Source organism: Pituophis catenifer, unplaced genomic scaffold, assembly GCF_029215685.1.
Source record: "Pituophis catenifer annectens isolate HBS135680 unplaced genomic scaffold, rPitCat1.0.hap2 SCAF_1, whole genome shotgun sequence".
Lineage (NCBI taxonomy): Eukaryota > Metazoa > Chordata > Lepidosauria > Squamata > Colubridae > Pituophis > Pituophis catenifer.
The window spans coordinates 144,906,096-144,932,336 of record NW_027256881.1 but is presented as its reverse complement, the minus strand read 5'-3'; the positions used below and the strand labels follow the sequence as shown (position 1 = coordinate 144,932,336).

The window sequence follows — 26,241 nt, the reverse complement described above, 5'->3', positions numbered from 1 at the left end:
GCACAGTTTAGTTTAGTTTAGTTTAGTTTAGTTTAGTTTAGTTTAGTTTAGTTTAGTTTAGTTTAGTGATTAGCCCATAGCAGGGGTGAAATGTAAAATTTGTTACTACCGGTTCTGTGGGCGTGGCTTGGTGGGGGGAGGGGTAATGTGACTGGGTAGGCGTGGCCAAGTTTTTTTTTTTAACTTTTCAAAGCATTTTTTCTACAACTTCTTCAGCTGAAGAGGTTGCAAAAAATGCTTTGAAAAGCCTCTGCCGATCAGGCAACACAGCTAGGATCGTCAGAGACTTTTCAAAACATTTTTTTTAACCACTTCTTCGGCTGAAGAGGTTGCAGAAAAAAATGCTTTGAAAAGCCTCTAATGATCCCAGCTGAGCCGCACAATCATCAGAGGCTTTTTTTTTTTACTTTTAAAAGCATTTTTTTGTTGGAAGAGATTGTAGAAAAAATGCTTTTAAAAGTAAAAAAAAAAAGCCTCTGATGATCGTGTGTCTCAGCTGGGTATGGTGTGTGTGTGGGGGGGGGCGCACAGGGATTTTTGGTACCGGTTCTCCGAACCACCTGCTGCCATTGCTACTGGATCGGGTGATCTGGTCTGAACTGGGAGCATTTCACCCCTGGCCCATAGGCCATATCAGAAATTCCAAACATAAATTATTAATAAAACCCTATAAAACAATTTAAAATAAAATTGGAGTAAAATACAATAATTTGATATATAAATAAGTAAAATAAGATAAAGTTATATTTCAGTATCACCCCTACAACCTACCACGATCAATCCCAGATATGCCGATCTCAGCCGAACCATTTTACGCAAGAACTGTGCCGTATTAAACTTTGTTTTTGGATTCTGGCTGCACATAAGGTATGTTGTTTTAATACGGGGTTCCCAATGGGCCATTTGTTTAATATATGAATCAATGTACCGGTCTCTCACCCTCTTATACAGACAACAATCAAATACTATATGAGCCAAGTCTTCTACCTCTACAATATAATTTTATCTTATTTTACTTATTTATATATCGAATTCTTGTATTTTACTCCAATTTCATTTTAAACAGCACTGAATAAAAGCCACTCATAGTTTTAAATTTGTTTCAATGCAACCCAACAGAACGTTCAAAAGAAACTAAGCACAATAAAGGGCTCTGGGCACTGCCCATTTGTCCAGACATCTCTCGGTAGAATAATTCACCCAAAACAGAGCACAACAGGACAACACTATATGTGGGAGAAGACATTGACAAAAGAACAATTAAGTTAGTTAAACTACTATATCAGGTTTTAGACATTCATGTTTACCTGTTGTCATTGATATCAAGAACGGGTGAAATTATGTTAACCTCTAAGGTTTAGCAGAGTGACATTTTAATGAGGTAGGCTGCTCTCGGACATCTAGGTGAGCAGCTGTTGTGAAGTCATCTCAATTTTGATGCCAGATGTTAGGCATTTTTTTTTCCTCCTTTTCATAAATCTTGGGATATTATTATCTTTCCACAGTGGCATTTGAATGATGCATCCTGAATGTTATTGTGAATGTGAAAATTGATCTCCTAAGCTTATATCTGCATGAGAATAGTTAATTAAACCCATGCAAACAGTCAGAAGCACACTGTCAAAGTGGTAACTGGATGTCCTTCCCACCCCCACCCCCTTTCCCCTTCAAAATCCCAGTCCCTTGGCAACCGTTGCCTGTAGCTACACAAGCTTCACTCATCCCATTACTCCTTCACAACAACGAATGGATGAACCCCCTTGTACTTGCCCAGAATAATTACTGCCACCCATCAAGAATCCAGAATTGATTGTAGCTTCCCACTACTGTTAAATGTATTTTATTTATTTTATTATTCATATTTCTATGCCTCCCACTCTCCGAGGACTCTGGGCGGCTTACACCAAAGACAGTATACTAAATAGCATATTGCCCCCAACAATCTGGGTCCTCATGATAAATGATATTCAAATTATATTTGAATGAACTCCAAACAACATTTGTGCAGAGCCTTTGGCTCTATGTTTAGTCCTTTGCTATGAAAACTATGAAATTTAAGATTTGTCTTAAGTATTCAAAGCATCATTGTACAGTATCAGGCTTTTTTTTTAAATGGATTAACCCTGTATTTTGGTTTTAACAATGTTATCAAGCATGGAGCAGGAAAACTGCCACCTGCGGTATATGTAAACCAAACCTACATATAACCATTTGGCAGCTACTGATTAGTTTAAAAAGAAAAAGAAAAGAAAAAAAATATTATTTTGTCAGAGCAGCCAGAAGAGTAAAATATGATGTTTACCTTACCCCCAAATTTAGTTTTTATAGATGGAAAAATGTTTCAAAATCACTTTCTTGTCTATAATGTATTTGCTCAAAAAGTCCATAGGGCACAGAGCATAAGATGTTGGACTAGGCCTGAGAAGAAGCAGGTTCTAATTCATCCTTAGTCCTAGAAGCACGCTGGATGACTTGGCTCAGTTTCTGACTTTCAGCCCAACCTACCTGTCAGGGATGTTGTGGGGAAAATGTGTAGTTGTAAGTTGATGCATCACGTGACTGGGCCCGATTTTTCAACATTTTTTGCAATGGTTAAGTGAATACTTGACCACTGCAAAAGGGACGCAGTGGCTCAGTGGCTAAGATGCTGAGCTTGTTGATCGAAAGGTCAGCAGTTCAGCGGTTCGAATCCCTAGTGCGGCATAACGGGGTGAGCTCCCGTTATTTATCCCAGTTTCTGCCAACCTAGCAGTCTGAAAGCACGTAAAAAATGCAAGTAGAAAAATAGGGACCACCTTTGGTGGGAAGGTAACAATGTTCCATGCGCCTTTGGCGTTTAGTCATGCCGGCCACATGACCACAGAGACGTCTTTGGACAGTGCTGGCTCTTTGGCTTTGAAACGGAGATGAGCACCACTCCCTAAAGTCAGGAACAACTAGCACATATGTGCGAGGGGAACCTTTACCTTTACCTTTAAGTGAATACATGATTGTTAAGTGGATTGGTTTTTCCCAATAGGCATTTTTTTGCCAGAAACTTGAAGTAAACACTGGAATCCAGTGAAAGACTTTGCAAATCGTGGTCATGATAGGACACTGCAAATAAAGGTGAGCATTTGTTAAATGACCGGATGTAAGTCAAGGACTACCTGTACACTACATAGTTCTTCTCTCTCCTGGACATACAGGGTGGCATTCTGTACTATATTATTGGAAGTACAGTTTTATTTCAGGAGCTGCAACCATGAGATGGAACATTATCTCAGTACTGAATTGAAGATTCCAATACTTGGCAGATTATTGTCATTGTCACAGAATCTGTATTCTGTATAAACTCTTGTAAGCCAGTCCTGATACTAATAAATAATATAAAAAGTTTCTTGTTAAATGTTACCATTGTTGGTGGTATGAAGATTTTATGTATTGCATTCATTACAATATACAGGATCTGGCTTTGAGCCTATCCAAAACACAGGGAATGTCCCACAGAAGGCAAATGATCAATCTATGAAGATGAGATAATTACTGGTATAAAAGGTCAGAAGCAAACAGCCTGAAATCAGACTGGCCTCCTATTACAGCAACAATATCCAGAGGTTAACTGTTCCTCTCAGCTAAAGACACAAGGCTCTCAGGCTGTAATGCCCCATAGAATAAAGAAAGCAGCATTCAAATTGAACCTGGCTTCTAATATAAACGGGGCTTGTATTTTACTCTTGGCAGTTACTAGATTTCTACTTTAAGGGCTTTAATTGTTCTCACAATAAACATAACTTATCAAAGATCCACGTTCTTGAATCACTGCCTGTAAGGCTTCTAATATCGGATGTAAGAAACCTGACACCGAATCCAGCAACTTTATGCTCACAATTTATGGGAGGAAAGAATAACACGAGTTCATTGACCCAGGCTATGCTGACCAACCCTCTCGCAATACTGTTTACTTCTGATCAGGTTGCTGGCGTCGACAGAGCAATAGAATTAAACTAGCACAATTGATGCATCAGAGTTAGGTTTTCACTGGTCACTATAGCATCCTTTCGTGCTTAAGATGCTGGAGTTGTAGCTTTAACAGCCATTCTCCTACATTTTCCTGGCTGATTGGTTGGTTGGACAGATTTCTAGGCCACCCAACTCCAGAGTGACTCTGGGTTACTTAATGGGATTAAAATATTAAGGCACCTTCCCCCCTGTAAAATGTGGATGGTTCTCACTCTGTTGTTTAGAAGAGCTGTAAAGACCTGCTTCATCACCCAGGTGTTTGGCAACGGAAACTGACTCCTTGCTTCATTGTGCTTGCCATCTTTTATCTTTATTTTTAAAGCTTTACTTAATGAAATAAGTAAATGCCAAACTCACAAGCTCTGCAATCCCTTTCCATGTAGAACAGGACTTTTCCAATTGCTGGAAATTTACCAGCTGCTCCATAGAGTGTTAAAAATCCTACATAATTCTTTTTACAAAGATGAGAATTGTGCAGGGATTTTTTTTTTCAATAGGTCACAGCATCTGAATATCTTTTTCAAGGTTTCATTGCAACTGCCAAGCTTTATTCTGTGGGATATACCTTTCCTGGTTATTCTTTATGGTCTATAGTCAATCCTGAAAGGCAGAAGCTTCAGTCTCTTCATTATCAGTTTTAAGGCTACAATAGGTGCTACATTGTCATTACTTTGGGCTTTATATTTAACCATAGTCCCTTATTTTCTTTTTTTTTTTTAAATAAACTTTATTGAGGTTTTTTACAAAACAAAAAACAAAAAAAATATAAAAAATAGAAAAAAGAAAAGAGGAAAAACAAACATTCAAACAGAAATGGAAATGTGGCCATGGTCAAGGCACCTTCTTTCACATGTGGTGGACATGCCCGGAAGCGAAAGGATACTGGAATAAAATTAGGAGGTGGTTACAAGAAATAATTGACGAAGATATTGAACTAACACCAGAGATTTTCCTCCTGGGAATAATAAAGAAACCATATAGAAAGGAAATGATACATTTAATGATCCACATAATTACAGCCGCTAGATTGGCATATGCACAGTACTGGAAAGAGAAAACTCAACCACCAGAAGAGCTTACAATTAAGAAAATACTCGAGTGCGCAGAGATGACTAAATTAACTTATGAATTAAATGATGAGAAGTCAGTTTACTATATGGTATGGGAAAGGTGGTACAAGTGGTTGCATGACAAAATGAAAGAAAGATCTAAAGGTGTGTTAAATATTGGTTAAAAGTGAGTTGAAATGTCACCAAATACTATTTATGTAAATAGTTAAAACACTGCACATCCGATACTAATTGAAAATGTTATCATACTTATGTATTTTATGTTTTATGTTTCTGTTTGAATCATAGTCCCTTATTTTCATTAGGCTCCTTGTCTTCTCCTGCAAAATTTGGAGATCATTTGCATTTTAAGCTGTCATCAGCACAGTATTAGGTTCTTTCCGTTTTAAAACAATGCTTATCTTCTTCCAATCTAACCTCCTTCAATTAATGTTCAGCATATAAATTGAATAAATAAGGAGAGCGTATACAGCCTTGTCTCAGTTCCTTGCTGACTTGAAACCAGTCTGTTTCTCCATGTTCCATCCAGATTGTGGCTTCCTGTTCTGCCCCTAGGTTTCATGTGAGCACAATGAAATGTTCTCGGATTCTAATTTTCCTAAAGACATTCCACAGCTTGACACAATCAACACAACTGAAGGTCTTTCTATACAGGTAGTCCTCAACTTACAATAGTTCATTTAAGGACCATTCAAAATTACAACAGCCCTGAAAAATGTGATTTATGACAGTTTTTCAGTTTTGACCTTTAGAGCATCCCCATGATCATGTGATCAAAATTCAGATGCTTGGCAACTGATTCATATTTATGACGGTTGCAGTGTCCCAGGGTCATGTGATCCCCTTTTGCAACCTTCTGACAAGCAAAGTCAACGGGGAAGCCAGATTCATTTAACAACCATGTTACTAATTTAACAGCTGCAGTGATTCACTTAACTGTGGCAAGAAAGGTGGTAAAATAGGGCAAAACTCACTTAATAAATATTTCACTTAGCAACAGAAATTAAGTATGCATACTGACTTTTAGAGGCATTTTTTTTTGGTTCAACTATCCACTATACTTCAGCAAAAATGTACTTTGTTCTCTGACCTGTTTTAAAACCATCTTGAACATCTGGCAGATCCTTTTCTTTCTGGAGTTCTACACTGCCTTGAATGTTCCTAAGCATTATTTTAATAACATATAAAACTAGGGATATTATATGGTGGTTTGCATACCCTATTATGTGCCTTGAAATATCTTGCCATAGATTCTTCATTAATTCCTGTAACTTCCCAACTTGGTGTTAACCAGAGTATATTCTAAGGTATCTTGAATGTTGACATCTCTATAGTACATCCTTTCCTTCTTTCTTTGATCTTCATTGAATCAATAGCGATCCATCCAGTGGCATTCTTTAGCATGCCAGTTCCAGGTAGAAACCACCTTCTGAGTTTGGAAATCTTTTGTAAGACTTTTCCTGTTTTTCCATGTCTATTTCCATTTTCAATATCTTTACAGATGTTGTAATACCGCTACTTGTCTCAACTCTCTGAAATTTAGCGAGAGAATTTGTCTCACATCTTGCTTGCTTATGTTGTCAATTTCAGATTGAACTTGGACATAAAACCTATCAGCTTCCTTTTCTTCGCATCAGTGATTGGAGCATAAATTTGTGTGATTTATATTATCCAGTGATTGACTGTGTTGAACTGAAGTACAGCCTTTGCTACATTCTTCCTTACTATAAAAACAACATTGTTCCTTTTTTATGTTCCGAGTAGTAAATAGCATGATATCATGAGTGAAAATGTCCAGTTCCATTTCAATTCGTTGATGCCTAAGAAGTCAATATATAACCGATTCATTTTATCTTTCACTATGTTGAGGTTTCCCATATTCATGCTTCTTACATTTCATTTTCCCATTGCTATTCTCTCTCTGCACTTTGGATGTTTTTCTCCTGCATGGCAACTGATCAGCAACTTGATGTCCTGAAAGCCTTAATTTAGCCACATCATAAACAGCATTAGTACTCTGAGGTCCTCAGTTCTTCCTCATCTTTAGTGCCATCTGACCTGAAGGGCCCCATCATCTGGCACTATATTGGCATATTTAATATTTTCTATCCATGTGGGGCAGGGGTGGGTTCTACTTACCTTTACTACCGGTTTGCAACGGGATTGCGTGCATGTGGTTGCTTAGCTTGCACAGATGCACAGCATGCACAGATTGCCGATGATGACATCCAGGGCAGTGGGCGGGGCCTCCCGCTGGTTTTACTACCGGTTCTTGCGAACCAGTTCGAACTGGGGGGCAACCAACCACTGATGTGGGGTTTTTTTAGGAAAAAAATATATAGGAGTGGCTTAATCTGCTTTTCTAGTGCAAAATGAAATAATGCATTTGCTATTGTCACTAAAATTATCATCCACCCACCACCACCCTCTGCCCGATATAGGAGCTTGCTTGCTTTAGTTGGGCACTCGGAATGACTTTCACATCTTTAGTGACTCTCCTTGGAGTATATTTCTGGTGTTCTATTCATATCTGCCAGGAACATCCCTACCACGATGGAGCATAGCAGGATAGCCAGGTGTTTAAACTGGATTTGGCATTTTTGTCTACCTATCAAGTCCTTTTCAACAACCTGGGTTAGGCAGATGTTGTTTAATATTATTAAAGGTATTGTCACAGGATGTAAGCTGTTCCAAGTGAAGCTGCCTTTTGCAACTGACTGATGGTGATTTTGTCAATGCCGATACTGTTGTAAAGTGCTCCAGATCTCAGTGGACTTGATTTGTAAATGCCATGCATCACTAAATGTCTAGGAACTCCCAACACCTAGTGTAGTCCATGTTGACTTGGATGATGACCAATCTAGTATGTTTCTGTAATTTATGTCTTGCAATATTGTTTATGAGAGACACTTTTCATCTGGCTCCTCTGATGAGACCTATCCAGTATGATTGAATTGGTTATTATGTTATTTTATCTTGCTCTTTTTAGATATAACTCAAAGTGGTAAACATACCTTTTGTGTCTGAGGCCTCCCTTATACACAAAAAGTGACTGAGTGATTTTGGGCTAGTCATTCTTAGCACAACTAGCTCACAGGGGAAACCATCTCATGGGGAAAATGGGAGGCAAGAATATTAGGTTTAATTATATCTAAAAAGAGCAGGATCAAATAATGATTTTTAGCCAGCACCTTAACCACTACACCAAACTAGATTGCCAGAAGGTAAATTCAAATGTTTGCGACCTAGTTCTGGGGGGCGGGGGGGGGGAGGGGAGGCTAAATTTAGAAACAGAGATAAAAGTTATTAATTTTTAAAAAATCTGAAATATTTTCATGGTATCTTGCTTTAATAGCAAGTTTTTTTTTGCAAGCTATTGTTTAGCTATTATAGGATTACTCGATTAGAGTCTGGGAAGATGTTTACTTTAGTTAGAAGTAGGTCAACACTGACATCTTGTGGGAGAGAAAATGTGGTACAGTATACCGGTAGCTTTTTTTGTAATAATCAAACAAATGTTTGCATATAATCTTCAACTGTCTGAACTATATTAGATCCCATTCTCTAAATGTTTTGTTATGTAGTTAATTATATCTAACTATTGACTTAGATTCTGCTTTCTTTGCTGGTCCTGGCCCTTAATACTGACAGATGGTTTTTAATCCAAGCGATAAGTTATCCTTTAGGCATGCACTGCCCAAGCTTAAGTTTAAACCATCTTATCTACTCCCAGTTATGATCAGGCAATACTATTTCTTAAATCATGCATTATGGATATAAAATGACCCTGACTTAAGTAGATTTCCTAACCTTCCCTAATCAAAAAGCAGATTAACACCTTCTAAGCAGTTTACAAAACTAACAGTCCCAGCCACAGAAGATATTTATAGTAAGTTATATTCAGTTATATTGAAGGAAATATAAGAAAACTTATGGTGCTTATGCCCATGTGAAGATGAACCGTTGAGGATGTTTCTGCACTATAGTTCTATAGTGATATTAGCAGTGCTCTTATTTTCTGAATACCAGGTCACTCGACTCAATTCTCTTTTAAAAAACCTTCCCAATGTTTTGTCTGTGAGGTTGCAAAATTCTTTGCAAGAACACTGATATTTCTACCTTATGCTGGTCCAACACCATCATAAAAATTTGATTGGCTTTACCGGATCATTCTTGATCATCTATGTAGTATTTAATTATGACTGGGCCACGCCATCATTCTTAACTCAATGTAACTCACTAGGATCTTATTGTACAGAAAAGGGGAGGAGGCAGATCTAGTGGTTAAGGTGCTGGCGTAGAAACCAGGAGGCTGTGAGTTCTAGTCCTGTCTTAGACATGAAAGCCAGCTGGGTGACCTTGGGCCAGTTACTTTCTTTCAGCCTGACCCACCTCACAGCGTTGTTGTGAGGAAAATAAGAGGAAGGAGTATTAAGTATGTTTGATGCCTTGAGGTACTTTGATAAAGGTGGGATAAAAACTAACTAAACACATGTCAGGGTTCTGACCGATGCCCCCTGCCTATGGCAACTCGGGAGGTTAGGGAAGCTTCGCAAGTTGACAACATACACACAAACACACACACACTGCCTTGGGCTCCTGAATGAAAAGTAGGATAAAGATAATTTCTACGTTTTTACGTAGAAATCGTAAAAACCAAGCCAATAAACCACAATATTACGCACAGTCACTCATGCCCTCGTCACCTCTCGTCTGGACTATTGTAATGCTCTCTACATGGGGCTCCCCTTGAGGTGCACCCGGAGGCTCCAACTGGCGCAGAGTGCGGCCGCGCGGGTGGTTATGGGAGCAACATGGAGCTCCCATGTAACACCTCTCCTGCGCGAGCTGCACTGGCTCCCGGTGGTCTTCCGGGTGCGCTTCAAGGTTCTGGTTACCACCTTTAAAGTGCTCCATGGCTTGGGACCTGGTTACTTACGGGACCGCCTACTACCATCAACAGCCTCCCACCGACCAGTGCGCTCCCACAGAGAGGGGCTCCTCCAGGTGCCGTCGGCTAAACAATGTCGGCTGTCGGCCCCTAGGGGGAGAGCCTTCTCTGTGGGGGCACCGACGATCTGGAATGAGCTCCCCCCAGAGATACGGAGGATTCTGGATCTGCGCACCTTCCGCCGCGAGTTGAAGACGCTTTTATTTCATCAAGCTGGCCTCGCCTAAATCTTCTCCCTTTTAAGTGTAAATTCTAAATTTTAATGGATTTTAAAATATGGGTATTTTAAATTATGGGTATTAATTCAGCCAAATTTATTTAATTCATTTTATTCGATTTTAAATTTTGTATATCTATGTGTTTTATTTCCTGGCTGTGCACCGCCCTGAGTCCTTCGGGAGTAGGGCGGTATAGAAATTCAATAATAAATAAATAAATAAATAAATAAAATATTGTACTCAACAACCAGCATTTTCTTTGAACTGAAAAGATATCATTTGCATAAATTAATGCCATTATCTTGTCCTTGTAAAACAGTAAACTTACTTGAGATTGTTAAGAAAACTGGAATGTTACTTAAACTGCCTATTGGATGGGATTAAAATATATGTACATTGATCTCATGAGAAACGTTGAAAAGGTATTGAATATAGAAGCATTAACTGAAGTGGCATAATTAGCCAAAAACTGGAATTTACAATACAGGTAAAATGATTTTTTAAAATGATTTTTAAAAAACATTGAAAATAATGGGAGAGGTGAAAAATCAGACAACACTGATAAATACATGGGATTTGTTTTAAAAATATAAGTATTTCGAGCAGTATCTAATATTATTTATCTCCAAATTCCAAAGCAATCAGCGAGTCTGAATAAAATCTTATTTAAGCATTATCTAATTAAATGTACACACACACACACACACAAAGTTGAGGATGAAGGCACAGAAAAGATAAGCTGGTGCAATATGTAGATCCATGTGGAAACAGCATATCCTTTTGCAAGGTATTTCTGGAATAAATCTCAAGCAATAATCAAATTGAATAAATTCTGGGATCTAATTCTATTTTCTATTTTCATTGTTGAAAATGGGGAAATAAAACTATAAAAATACAGAAAGGTTTATCTTAATCCTCACTATTAGTAAGCATTACCAATGAACATCAGTTGATGGTTTCTCTTTAATCTTCAGACTGATTTCACTCCAATATTTTTAAAGCAAAACATTGTAAACACTATTTTAAGAACATTAATAAACAAAGAAACATACATTTTATTCAACAATTTGCAAGCCAGATTAAACCATTGTTGCCAGTTTTGATATTTCTGAATCAGGTTCTTTCCAGATTATGATGTGCAACCTCTCAATGATTATTTACATTAGAACATGACTTTTGGAGTTTTCATTTCGATATATTCTCTATTTGAACCAAGGCTTCCTTCTCATGGGCTTCAATTTCCTTAAGCAACTGTTCTTTTTCCTTGAAATAATCCCGGAACCATTGAATGTGTTCTACTTTTTGTTTCACACTTAAGTAGGGATTTTTGGAAAGTCCGCATGTTACAAGTTCCATGAAGTGGCGAATTGGTCCTTCTTTAGGAAAGTCTGCCAAATGCTTATCCAGAAATATATGTTCATAAAATTCACCATCTATTTCAAGACCTGACAAAGGAAAATATACAATCACTGTCAAAACCTTTCAATTCACAACCTCCCTGAGCGGATTGCCACATCTTGTCTTATAATTTGCAAATGATTTGCAAACATTAATCCCTATGGTCATCTAAGGCAATATTCCCAATGATATCTTGAGCTTTTATAAGCCACTTTGATAATTATTTGTTTTTAAAACAGTTTTTATAAATTCAATACATTGCTCAGCTGACCAAGTGGAATGAAAAGCTTTATACATCCTCTTGTGCTATCTGGATGTCCCAAAAAGACATTTACATTTTTGAGTCTGTCACTCAACTAACATTCTATTAAAAGGATTTTTAAAAAGTCACATTGATAAAGCTGAAGAAGAGCAGATAATTTATTTATATTTATCAAATTTATATACAGTGGTACCTCAGTACTCATCATTAATTGGTTCCAGGAAGCACGATGAGTATCAAAAGCAATGAGTACCAAACAATTTTTTCCCATAATGTACTGTGTCACAAGGCAGCCGACAGCAATAAGGTCTAGCTCATGCATTGAGTACCAAACAAACGATAAGTACAGGGACAAAATTTTTGTGTCAAAATGCGTTGAGTTGAGTACCAAATTCGATGAGTTTCAAAGCAATTGAATACCAAAGTACCACTGTATTGCCCATCTTGCGGTTCAAGGTAACTCTTGATTAAGATGTATCTGATAAGACCACATACATTATCTTTTTCACTTATCAAATGAAATTATGTCCTGTTTTCTTCATTCAAATATTTGCAGTAACCTTTAATTCTCATTTTGGGGACATGAAGTAAAAGGGATCTCTTCTTTTTAAAAAGTGATAAAAAGTGATGGCAATTCAGAATTGGTTTGTTTGTTAATGTATTTAAACAAAACAAAATAAAAAACAACTATGTTTGAAATGAGTCAAAAATAAGTCTCAAAAACTATATGCAAATTCTGCAAATGACTTACCCATCTTTTGTACAATATACTATATAATACTAGACTAGGCTAAACAATATATATAATAATATGAACATTTTTTCAGCTCCCTCCAAATCCACCCCGCAAAACCTCCCTCCCCAATTTTCACTGAGGGGTGGAACCAAGTTCAGAGGCCTTTTAGGATACTCACCAACTTCATTGTTAATTGGGAACTCCCAAAGTTTTCCCTCATTTGTCCACTGTATCATCTCCTCAAAACCATTCTGTGGTGGATGTGAAAAGTTGGATGTAATAGTTTTGGCAAATTCCAGATCCCAAATTGTTGGTATTGCTAGTGAGTCTAAATTGTCAATGTATTAAAAAAACACCATCAAAACAAGTAACTGTTTAGTAAGTCAAGTTATCCACAGAAATGCTATTCAATGAAATTGATTATACATATATATATATATATATATATATATATATATATATATATATATACACCTACTGGTATATTCAATTCACACACACACACACACACACACACATATATATATATATATATATATATATATATATATATATATATATATATATATATATATTTGTCAATAAATATAAATTTAACACAAAATAGTTTGTCGACTGCCTGAGGACTCTTGGATTGGGGCTGAAAGGTGAAAGGAAGCAGTATGCTCCTTCCTATATTTGGGTAGACCAGGTTGCTCTGATAGAAAACCCATATATATATATATATTTCAACTTTACATACATACATGTATGTGTATGTATATATATGTGTGTGTGTGTGTGCATGCATGTATGTGTATATATACACATACATACACGCATACACACATATACATATACATACATGTATGTATGTAAAGTTGAAAAATTTGACACACCCTAACAGCATAGCACAGCTCGATAAAAGGACAACTGTTTTCCATATCACTTTCTGTTTCCTGCTTTATTAGCTCCAAAACTGACTGAACAGATATTACAATTTTAAAAATAATTATTTGAACATATGTTCAAAAATGCTACATGAATGAAGAGTACTATGAAGATAAGTATTTTTTGACATTATTTGAACTAGCAGGAAAAGCGAGAGAAATTATAATTTTATTTCCTTGTGTTTCAGCCTGAAGTGAAAAATAAAAAAAGCTGGAGGAATTTTCTCTAGCTTCCCTATAAAGGAATCTGTTCTTTAAAACAAATGTTGTAGTAAGTCCTTAACTTACAACCACAACCGAGACAGGAATTTTGGTTGCTAAGCAATGTGGTTGTAAAGCCAGATGTCACATGATTGCATCACTTACCAACCACAATCTCTTCTTTTCCTGTTGTGGTTGTTAGGGGTTAGGGTCAACTTTCCCCACTTCCCTATCTCCAATTCTGTGCCTTTTTGGCTACCCTACATTCTGCTTGTGGAACGGCAAGCCTCAGCAAGTGTGGCGTGCGAACAAATGCTGGCGCTTGCAGGGAGTGAATGAATGCAGGTGTGCAAATGAAGACTGTTTTTTTTTTTTAATTTGATTTATATGCTGCCCTTCTCCGGAGACTCAGGGCGGCTTACAATGCGTTAAGCAATAGCCTTCATCCTTTTGTATATTTATACAAAGTCAGCTTATTGCCCCCACAACTGGGTCCTCAATTTACCTACCTTAGAAAGGATGGAAGGCTGAGTCAACCTTGAGCCTTGGCGAGATTCGAACCCTGCAGTAATTGCAGGCAGCTGGTCTTAATAACCAGCTTAATAACAGGGTGCCTTAAACCCCTGTACTACCAAGGCTGTTGCTTGCTAAAGTTTGTTGCCACAGAAGGATGGCCAAAAGGGCATAGATGGAGGAGATAGGTGGTGGGGTTGCAGTGTTCCTGTGGTTGTAAACGTGAACAGACTGCAGTGTCCCTCTGGCTGTGAACGTGAATGGGCTACCAAAGCACTTGAATTTTGATCACACAACCACAGGGGGCTCCAATGGCCATAATTTCAGACATGGGCTGCGAGTCCATTCTTTCAGCACTGTCGCAAATTTTGAACTGTCATTGAATGAATGATTGTAAGTTGAGGACCCCCTGTATATCACTTGAAAACAACCAGTCAATGAATTCTTTGAAATATTTCATGTTTCAAAAGAGAGAGACAGAGAACAGCGTGGACAATTTTCTTCTGATGATACAGATTTTCTGTAATTAGCAGGTAAACACGGTCAAACATCCAAAAATGCTTTGGAATATAATGCCTATGCTGATATAATGCTGATAAAATGCCAATAAGAATATCCTTTCCAACTCCTATTAAAACCTAAAAGGCAATGCAGATAGTCCTCAATTTATGACCACACCTGAGCCCAAATTTTCTGTTGCTAAGTGAAACATTTGTTAAGTTAGTTTGGCCCCCGTTTACTTCTCTTGCCACAGTTGTTAAATGAATCAGTTGTTAAATTAGTAACATGGTTGTTAAGTGAATCTAGATTTCTCATTGGCTTTGCTTGTCAGAAGGTTGCAAAAGAGTCTGAATTTTGATTGGGGATGCTGTGATGGTCATAAGTATGAAAAATGGTCATAAGTCACTTTTTCCAGTGATGTTGTAACTTTGAATGGTCACTAAATGGACTGTTGTAAGTCGAGGGCTACCTGTATCTGCCTCAAGTTCCTCATTAGTGGGAACCTAGGATGCTGCTTTAGATCAAGTCAGATTATTGAACTATTTGGCTGTGTACAACTGTTGAAAGCAGCTTCTGCTACCAGGAATCCTTTAATGCAGGGCTATCGAACTCCCAGCACACAGGCTGGATGCGTCATGTGCTGGCCACGCCCATGTCCAGTTTAGCGAAGGAGAAAAAAGTCCCGATATGTCATGTGACACCGCTGTGACAATGTGAATTTGACACCCCTGCTTTAATGCATTAGCCTACTGCAAGGCATGAATTCTGGGAATTATAGAATTGTCAGTTCAATGGATCTAGAGGGCATCAAACTGGACAAAACTGGTTTGGGCATTCAAATTGGATTTTTTTTTAAAAAAAATCTTATCTAGAGATACCAGGAATTAAAAAGACACTTTTTATATGTGAAGCCTGCACTCAATTACTAAAGTGAACCCTCTTCTCTGGCTGAGAGCCAAATGCCTGCATTTAACATAATTTTCAACACTTCTATGCAAACACCAGGTAAAATTCCCTAAATTTTTATTGATTTACACTGTCTTGAGTATCTGGTTCTAAATTCTCCCTTGCTGTTGAGCAATTAGCCTCTTCTCCAAATACACATAGGGAGTTTCTATAACATGATCTGTGGCATGTTCAAGACTAATGCAATGAGCATAGAATGGATGAGTTTTATTATACTCAAATTATCTTCCTGGTATGATTATAGTAACTATTTTGTTACTAACCTGTTTCATGTGCTCCCTCTGATTTAGGAGTGAAAATCTGTAGCCTTTCTTCAGAATAGAGATTCCTTAAAAAAAAAAAAAAAAATTAAAAATTCTCCTTTTGCTAAAGGATCCAATATAAATAATTCTGAATCTTGTCCTAAACAGTTTGAAAGCTTAAACATACTCCTGATCTGTTTTCAAACAATCATTGGCCACACATTTTTCAACTTTGTAACAATGAAAAATATATTCATGTATTCACACAAACACAAAATTAAATTTATTTATACAAATTTATGTGGCCACCCAACTTGCCAAAATGTGACTCTAGGCAGCGTACAATCATCAGATTAGTTTCCCATAAACAAGAACAAAAACAAATCACATAATTGGGGCGAAACCACATATGATCAGACTCCCAAGACATCTTGAGGGAATATTGACGTCTTCAAAGACTTCGTGAGGGCCAACCAGGCTAGGCCAGTTGAATCATAAGGAGAGACCATTGCACAAGGCAGGCATTGCAGCCAATTACTATGCCTCCTAGATTCCAACAGATGGCATTGTTTTGGGGAAGGGACCTAATAAGGAATGTTCATGGTCACAGGAAGGGATCTGTTGGTTGGGATGTGAACATATGAATTTTTCAATATGAAGACAACATTGCCTTGTTAGCTGAGAACATGAATGATTTTCAGCAAAGGTAAGACAGACTATATGGTCCAAAAAGGAGCATGGATCTAAAAATGTACATATTGAAGAGCAATATACTGTATTTAACAGGGAAATGGACTGAACAATTTCATATTAGACACAAATGTGGTAAAGGTGAGTAGCTGCATTGGTATACTTTGGGGGAATGTTCACGAAAGGCTGGAAAAGGTATAGAAAAATGTTAAGATATGCAAATAATGGCTGAAAGGTAGTATGTGGAATATAGTTTACCCCGAGGAATAAATGCTTGTTAAATGAAGCAAAAATGACTTGTATAAGAGCATGCTTCTGTCCACTGGTGAGAATTTTAACAAACAAAGGGTGATGTATGAAGGAGTGTATGGATGTGGTAGAGGCAACAATGGTTAGTAGGGTAGAGAAATATGGAAGGGTACACTGAATGCTGCTAGTACAATCTAACTTTAGCTATATTTCATTTTTTGTATCATGCTTTACTTTCTTTGCTAACTATTTCTTATTGCCTTCTGAAAAATGTTTAACCCAAAATGTTGCTTACCCCAAAAGGGAATAGTGAGATGGGGAAGAAGTTGATTATAAATAACATTAAAGAGAACTCTCTAAAATTAGTAACCTATTTTGATGATTTTTTAAAATATGCTTGTTTTTCAATATCTATGCTCCATGACTGATATAGCAGTTGGCCAACATCAGGTCCACAGAGGTCATCCCTTCTTTTTGCAGATACCCAACAGCTAAAGAATAATAGCAATAGTAATAGCACTTAGACTTATATACCGCTTCACAATGATTTACAGGCCTTTCTAAGCAGTTTTACAGTCTATTGCCCCCAACAACCTGGGTCCTCATTTTACGACCTCGGAAGGATGGAAGGCTGAGTCAAACTTGAGCCTGGTGAGAATCGAACTGCTGAATTGCAGTCAGTGGCAGTCAGCAGAAGTAGCCTGCAGTTAGTTTACATACCGGTACCTGCCAGCCTTAAGCTATTTTATTAAGTCTGATTTTTATGGCATATTAAAAATGTGACAAGTCTAATCTTCTGTAGCACATGACAATAAAGGTGGGTGGGTAATAAGGAGAAAGAATGTGGCAACATCCTTGTACAGCAAGTCCTTGTGGCAACATCCTTGTACAGCTAGTCCTTGACTTACAACTACAATTGAACCAAAATTTCTGTGGCTAAGCCAGGCAATTGTTAAGTAAGTTGTGCCTCGTTTTGTGACTTTTTGCCACAGGTTTTATGTGAATCACTGAAGCTGTTAAGCGAATCTGGCTTCCCTCATTGACTCTGCTTATCGGGAAACTAGATGGGAAGGTTACAAATGGTAATCCGATGACCCTGGGTCAGCGCAGTGTCATCAATGCACAGCGATTGTTGCCAAGCACCTGAACTTTGAGCATGTGACCATGCGGATGCTACAACAGTCATATCAGTGGTGGGTTCCTCCCGGTTCGGCCGAGCCGGTAGCAGTGACAATATGACGTCACCGAACCAGTTCTCTTTGTTCAGGAGCTGGGCCCTCCCGCCCGCCCCCCCATTATTCCTACCTTTTATTTCTTCTTTTTTAGCCCAGCTGATAGGTGCGGCAGATTGCCACACCTCAGCTGGGCAGATTCGTAACGTGCTTGCACAGAAGCGCATGCATGAAGAGGTGATTGCGTGCAAAGCGTGTGCACAAAGAGAACCGGTAGTAAAGCCGGTTAGAATCCACCACTGAGTCATACGTGTGAAAAATGGTTATAAGTCACTTTTTTGGTGCTGTTGTAACTTCGAATAGTTACTAAACGAATAATTGTAAATCAAGGACTACCCGTAACGGTTTATAGGTTTAAGATTTTAAAGAGATACATGCAGAAAATCATCAAGTAAAGTACCTTTTAATTCTACCGATTTCATTAATATGTGTCATATTGCCATCTTCATCTTCATCACATGCAATTTCACTGGATGCTTTGAAGGCTTTCCGTGCAATAGGCTTTCTTCTAATTTTCATGCTTGCCATAATCTTGCTAAAGTTAAAAATATTAACATGTAAATATTGGCATGTACTGAAGGATGCACGGTACAGATTTTTTGTTCATGTTTGCTATTCTGGTGCAATAAAGAAAAGAAACATAAATACGAAAATATGAAAATGTAAAGAAAAATTCAATTGTGTGGATGTTCTGAAACCTATCCTTTTCCCCCCCTTTCCATCTTCCCCTATTTTTTTAATCTAATGTTTCACAGACCAGAAACCTAGCAGCAATGACTTTATTTTCTGTGTTTGGATTATGGAAATGGGAACCTTATAAACTAAAGAACAGTGCCAAGAATGCTTTTAAACAAACAAATAAACGTTGATATCCATCATCTTTACAATTACAATTTACAAAATAATACAATTCGGTCTATCCTTCTCCGGAAGATCAGCCGGAACAAGGCTATTTTCCCTATTTTCTTAGAATTCAGTAGGAATTGGCGTATATTGGCAATGTCTTGTAGTAATGGTCTTATTAAGCATTAAGGCAGTAACAGAAAATGGTCTGTTTAACCTTGCATTATTTCTAAGTAGTAAACTGAAAAATGATGCCAGACCACAAAGAATTCTGTAAGTCAGTACAAGCACCTTAACTAAATTTGGCTGCTGAAGATCAGAGAAGTTCTATTAAGGAAGTAATGAAGATGCACCTGACTGCTAACCTAGAGGATAAGCAAAAGATGCTGTTAGCAAAACTCCCAGGGTATTTCCAAGGAAAGCATAAGTATCAGTTTTCCAGTATACAAACCTATAGATGGTAGAACAGGAACCTGGAAGCATACCTGAAGAGACCTACCTGGCCACCTATTTTTCTAATAGCAAGCAATTTAAACACATTCCCAGGTGAGATCCTTATATTGGGTTTTAAATAAATAAGAAAGCAATGTCGTTTAACCATAGTCTTCATATTGACTATATACTCCGTCAGCTGACCTGAGAGTTCTATCTGATGTTCTCAAAGATGGTAATAGCATTACTGGGCATTAACAACATATTAATGACATCTTATTCCATAAAGCTCAATATATATCGCCTCTTCCTATAGGTATTAAAAGGTCTTATCAGCACAAGGATCCCCCCTCCCCAAAAATTACATGCCAAACTATTTAACCTTTAGCTATTCAACCTTTAGCCTTCCTAATTGGTATCTTTCAGAAACATTGGGTCTATGAGCTCCTGTAATTTTTAGCCAACTGGCCTAGGAATGCTGACACTGCAGCCCCAACACATCTGGAGAACATCACATTGAAGAAGATCGCTCTACTTTTTTGAGTTGTTTTAAAGGAGGCTTACTTGTCTGCAAGTAAGGCTGACTGCAGCCTTCTAGTTCAGACAAGAAATCTGTAGGACAATGGCCTGGAGAAGATGAGATTAAAGGAAAGCTTTAATGAGTCAAACTAAAGCACTAATTTTTAATTGCATAAATCATTATGTCAGACTGAATATTTTCATCACTGACAGGGCAGTATGATGAACAAGCCAGTTATATTGATTTGGTAAAAACACCAGTTTATTTCATCCATAAAATGGCCAGCTCTGAAATTTTTCTTCAAAATCACTCTTAATAGAAAGAGCAAGCACTCTAGAATGCATTCTTTTCCCCTCTAAGCAACATGTTACTATTGTTGCTGTATTTTTTGTGAGCCATCCGAACTGGAATTAAACAAGATCTGTATTATGCTTGTTCAATTAATTGTTATGTCAGGGCACAGTGGGATAAAGAAAATGTTGTTGTGAACATATACAAAATTAGTGTCTGAATGCCATGCCATCCTTTAAATATCAACTTAAGTTTAAAGACCTGGGATACTGGAGGTGTATCTTGGCGCTAAATTTTACTATTTAAAATTTAAACATTTAATGTATTTTGTGAATTTACGTCATAATTTCCATTGAGAGAATACACATTCCACAGTCAAATTCTGTACTGCTATAATTTCAATTCAGCAAATATTCAGTGTTTCCTATGTTTACAAAAGAAACTGATGGTGAAGATTTTGTAAAGCAGTGATACCCATAGGTTATCTTATATCACTGTAAAAACAGAAAAGCTTAGCCATAATTTTCTGGCAGAAAACAAAGAAATGCAAGTTATAAGGGATACATTAGTTATATAGGGATACATTTATTCATTTCTTCTTGAGAAAAGTAAATTATTTTCTGAAAGATCTGTGTGTGAAGAATTTTGTTTTATACACCAGGCATTTAAATCAGAATAGGTATTAACCTAACTACTGTTGGATTCAACAAGGGATTATTTAATTGAAACATAATACAAGTTTCTATTAATGGGTAAACATTAAATTGAAGAACTAAATGTCTTATAAGGATGTGCAAAATTTGTAAGTCTGAGAATCAGGAACAAATGTGGAAGGCAACAATGTGATCCCAAGAAGCATCACAGCACCTGTACAGAGTTGCTATATTTGTCCTGGATGTGCTCCAAGTCCAAAACATCTTTTAAAGACTGAATCTAAAGTGCTGGACAGCCCAAATATCTTCCGGCTTCAGGCTTATTGTAATTTGGTTTTGCTTAAGTTGTTCTGCAAGAAGTTGGCTAATAGATGGTTTTTCTTCTGAGCTGGCACTTTGATGGATTCAGCAGGTTTAGTATGAATGCATTTTATAAACTTCTCTAACTAATCTCTTAGTTAAACTTGGTAGCCCCAAAACCGTTTCTAGCCAATATTGGGGGGGGGGGGGGGAAATCTGAAATATATTAATGCAAATATTTCAATACCGCTTGTTGCTGCATATTTGATTTTACACTCTTTTGTGGAACTTACCAAAGAAGACAGAAGCAGAAAAGTGAGAAATTACAGCAATGTATTGTACAACTTCAAAGAAATACAGAAATGAAAAGATTGGCTAAGACTGCTTTAAACTTTCTTGACTCCAAATCCAATTTTGCATTTTTAAAAGAAAGCAAATAAAAGCAAATTATTATTATTCATCTCTTTTCAATGTGGCAAGCATATTATGGGAACAGAATTATAGCTACAAACCTTAGGTCGGCCATTCTATGCGCATTCATTTCTTCCTTGTGCTTTTTTACCAAATGCAACAGTTCAGAAGTTGTCTTTTGTTTATCGAAAGGGAGTGAAGATGCAACAGCAGAGGCTGCTGCCTCCAATTCTGGAACATGTTGGTTGCTGAAAAAAGAAATCCAAAATATAAATGCTCATTTTACATTCTTTGTTGCCCATATTTTGCTAACCTTCTGAGAACAGGCAGAAAATTAACAATGAATACAGTAGAAGAAAGCATCATCCAATTACTTTTTTGAAATGATCCCACTGTACTAGCAATGTTCAACTGACAGACAGCTTCAACCCCTTCAAATAGCGAATCGTTCTCGGTAAAGCAGGACATATGTCCACTTGATTCCTTATTAGTCATGGAAAGGAAACATTTTCCAGGCCTTAATTTTTCCACTGAAAAATAGCTTCATAAATGTAATAATTTAGTAATGGTTAAATTATACCAATTGCATAATACAATATTAGACAACTTTAACATTTCAATTACTGTTTTTTAGGTGATAACCCCTTGCAAATATTTTAAACTATTCGTTCTTTTTATCAGAAATTTTTCCATTTCAAACTGGCCATTTTCCTATTCAAATTCCCTTAATTTGCATAGGAAATTTTCCAGTTCCTTTTTTTTCTCCTTTGGAAATTTGAATCATTATTAAGAAGACCAAATCTTCGATCTCAGGAAAGTTTGTTCTGAAAAATGAATCAAACCCAAATATATGATTTTTTAAAAAAATATTTAGCACAGTCCTCTTATGACTGATCAACATCAGGCAGGCTCCAGCTAACATATTTTTAAAACTGCAAAATACTAGCACTGACAGGATATAACAAATATTCTGGTTATCTTCATATTTTCATCTCTAAGAAAAAAACCCTACACATTTGCACAAAAATATATACCAGTAATGTTTACATGCATCTTTGCATATCCTACCGTATGTAACCCCGAAGTAGTCAACCTATTGTACTCCATATGTTGCTAGATTCTAGCTCTCATCAATTGCAGTTATAATAAAAAGCAACAGCATCCTGAGGACTTCAGATGTTATCCAGAAAACTGAAGGAGCTTTAATCTACTTTCTTCTAACTGTATAATATTTTAATATCCTAGTCCCTCTCATATGCAGCAGATAGAACTCTTTCTGCCTAGTTAACTGATCAAAGTTCTCTAGTGCAGGGGTCTCCAACTTCAGCCACTTTAAGACTTGTGGACTTCAACTCCCAGAGATACTCAGCCAGCTTTGCTGGCTGAGGAACTCTGAGTTGAAGTCCACAAGTCTTAAAGTGGCCAAGGTAGGAGACCCCTGCCCTAGTGGATGATCCATGATTCACAATGAAAAGGCAGAAGCCAGGACACCAGAACAAGCAAGCAGGAAGGAAGCCCAATGCTTACTGTATAATGAAAGCAAAAAATCAGAAAGTGACGTGAGAAACATTAATGCAAGGAAAAGAAACCTGGAATTGTTGAGGAACCCTCATAAGGCTTTAGCTGTGGTACTGCAGAACTGGGGTAATAAACTGCTAATGCCAACAGAAACAGCAACAGGTATCCTGGTAAAAAGCCAGTTTGGCCTAGTGGTGAAGGCACTAGGCTAGATACCAGGAGACTGTGGGTTCTAGTCCCTCCTTAGCATGAAAACAGCTGGGTGATCTTGAGCCAATCACTCTCTGTCAGCACAACTCATCTCACAGGGTTGCTGTTTTGGGAAAAATAGGAGGAGGAAGGAGTACTGCCTTGAGTCATTTGTACAAATAATAAAGATGGAATACAAGAAATAAACATAAAATAAATAAATGGGACTGTCTAGTTCCTGGCAACTGGTTGGGATTTTTTTTTTTTGGTCCTTGCCACCACAATTTGACAAAACAATTTAAGGAGAGAACTCTTGGGGTCATACTCAGAGCCCACAGGTTTTGAATCCTTGATTGAGAATGACTCCACACAAAATCAGAATAAAGAGTCTGAAGAATTTCTCCTTATTTTCACAACACAATGAATAAAGCTGGTCATTTCTGAATCAGACAGAATACATATCAAGTGTCCTTCTGGCTCTTTATTCTTTTTCTTTTAAATACACCATTTATTTATCATATTCACTGCCCCTTTTTGGTATGTATCTCTTTGAACAACCACAGTATTTGTAGACAAACAGTATAAAAATATGCTATCATAACTTTACCTTTTTTCATCATCTTCCAGCAATCTGCTCTGGGCATTCTCCATAATCTTCTTCTTTGTGCTTAGTTCTATTTTCATTCCATGGATTAATTGCAGCAATTCTTTCTTTGTTTGTACTTGTGTTTTCTGCTCCTGATCTGGTGAAACATTTGTATTGGTGCAGCTGACTTGGTCATCTTCCTTAGTGCAGAAGGCAGGGGTGGTGCTAAAGAATTTACTAGGAAAGATGAAGAAAGCACAGACTAATGATACAAACTGATTTTTATTTTTTACAACTTAAAATCTCATAACAAGAGATTATTATGAGATCATGCAAATATCTGCAACAAGACTGAGATCTATAATACATGTAAACATTTAATGTTTTATGGCCAGTTAATTCCAGGGTTTTTTTAAAAAGTACCCTAATGTTAAAACATACAAAATGTGCCTTGTTTCACAAAGCTGCTATACTATACCTACTATACATATAGTAAACTCCACCAGAAACTCATATTTACTCTTAAATTTAAAAAATGCAATTCCAGGGATAATATATGCAATATAAACTTGTTAGCATTTAATAACAATCACACCTTTGTTTTTAAGTTTTTCTAATATTTATTCAATTTGTATGGCTGCCCATCTCAAACAAGTGATGCTGGATGGCAATCACAAAATCAATTAAAATCCAAACTACACTCACAATACAAAAAAATAATAATGAAATACATACAGTAGCCAAGATGTGATCATCCATAGATGTTAAAATAATCAGGAAATGAGCTCCTTCACATACTCGGGATTTCAAGCCAGGGCACATAATTAAGCTTTCAATGCCTTAGTAAATATTTTTCTGGAGAAGAACCATATCTTACACTGATTTTGAGGTTTTTTTTAAAAAAAGATGCTATTTTGCACATAAAATTGATTAGAAACAATCTTGTAAGGGTTAGGGTTTACAGAATGGGGGCTATCAGATGAGAAAATCCCAAGGATGACACTGGGTGTGTTTGACAGAGACAAGAAGAAATTCCCAAATTCCCACAGTATGAACTCTGAAGAAAGAGAATCAGGCTGGATATGTTCATCTTAATGTAGTTGAAGCACACTGCAGTGTTTTGTTTAAGCTGTTGCCACAAAGAAGAGGGGATCAATCTATTCTGCAAAACACCTGAAGGCTGGATAAGAAGCAGTGGATGGAAACTAATCAAGGAGAGAAGCAACATACCCTAGAACTAAGGAGAAATTTCCTGACATTTAGAACAATTAATCAGTGGAACGAGTCGCCTCCAGAAATTGTGGATGACCCAACACTGGAGGTTTTAAAGAAGAGATTGTCTGAAATGGCATAGGTTTTCCTGCTGAGCAGGGGGTTGGACTAGAAGATCTCCAAGATCACTTCCAACCTCTGTTGTTGTTACTGTAATCATGTGTTGCTGAATCAGCGCCCAGTGTTCAGTGTTCACACTGACACTATTCTGATTTAAAAATTGGTCGAATTTGTAGCAACCACAACCAAACCTCATGTCTTTCCTGAATTCAACCCACAACTTCCTGAGCGAGCTGAATTTAATATAAAAAAGGGCGTTTTATCACTCTCACCTCTAAAACCTACCGCCTGCGCATGATTCGTCAAAGAACATTTGGAAAAAGAATGATGGGAAATGGCAACACCCACCCAACTACCCCTGCAGACATCTGAGAGTATTAATTGCCTTGGAAATGGGGCATGGAACACCGATATACTCTTACGCGGAGGGGAGGGGGAGCCACCTTCTTCTCTCCCAAGTACCTGTGCAAGGCCACCACCACATCCTCTCTTGGAGCACAGAAGCGAACCAGAGCAGAGAGGGTCCCGGGGACCCTGGCGCTTCTCCGCCACATTATCCTAGAAGCGGCCAGGAGTCACGCTCAATCTTTCCGTACCACAAAGTGCTTCCGCCACAAGGTTCCGATAAGGTTCCCCCACCCCCACCAGTCCGTCCGGAACGCAAGCGCCCGAATATTGGTTCCGCAGCCGGATAAACCTTCGCGCTCTTTTTTTTTTTCTTCTTCTTCTTTTTTTGGAGATGGTCATTTCTCGTTCTAAACGGGAGGAGAAAGGGACGCCGCCGTTTAAATATGTACTGCATGCATGTTCAGAGGGTGGGAAATGATGATTTCTAAATTGTACTTGTGAGGTTCACCGCCCCAAATCTAACGAGATGATTGATTGATTGATTGATTGATTGATAGATGATAGATACTGTATAGATAGATGATTGATAGATAGATAAGATAGATATTGATAGATATTGATAGATAGATATTAATAGATACTGTAGATAAATAGATGA

General features: G+C 37.4%; 1 protein-coding gene across 2 annotated transcripts; it reads right to left on the bottom strand.

Annotated features, from left to right (window-relative positions):
• Nucleotides 1-10,723: 10,723 nt before the first annotated feature.
• Nucleotides 10,724-25,838, bottom strand: MRPS31 (mitochondrial ribosomal protein S31). 2 transcript variants are annotated; one of them, XM_070956018.1, is made up of 7 exons: nucleotides 25,698-25,838; nucleotides 23,925-24,140; nucleotides 21,712-21,858; nucleotides 18,561-18,695; nucleotides 16,011-16,075; nucleotides 12,816-12,965; nucleotides 10,724-11,686 (listed from the first exon to the last, which is right to left on the bottom strand). In XM_070956018.1, the coding sequence occupies exons 1-7, from the start codon at nucleotides 25,787-25,789 to the stop codon at nucleotides 11,427-11,429; spliced, it is 1,065 nt and encodes a 354-aa protein (XP_070812119.1). In that variant the 5' UTR covers nucleotides 25,790-25,838; the 3' UTR covers nucleotides 10,724-11,426. The 2 variants fall into 2 exon arrangements, with proteins under 2 accessions (XP_070812119.1, XP_070812127.1); XM_070956026.1 differs by lacking the exon at nucleotides 25,698-25,838 and adding an exon at nucleotides 24,639-24,725.
• Nucleotides 25,839-26,241: the final 403 nt, after the last annotated feature.

What these genes read in the sequence shown, in the direction of transcription:
- MRPS31 (XM_070956018.1), bottom strand. Translation starts at nt 25,789, where the DNA reads ATGTGGCGGAGAAGCGCCAGGGTCCCCGGGACCCTCTCTGCTCTGGTT. An exon ending in CTGGAAGATGATGAAAAAAG is followed by an intron (nt 21,859 to 23,924) that starts GTAAAGTTATGA and finishes TTCTTTTTTCAG; the next exon opens with CAACCAACATGTTCCAGAAT. An exon ending in CATAGAATGGCCGACCTAAG is followed by an intron (nt 18,696 to 21,711) that starts GTTTGTAGCTAT and finishes TTTTAACTTTAG; the next exon opens with CAAGATTATGGCAAGCATGA.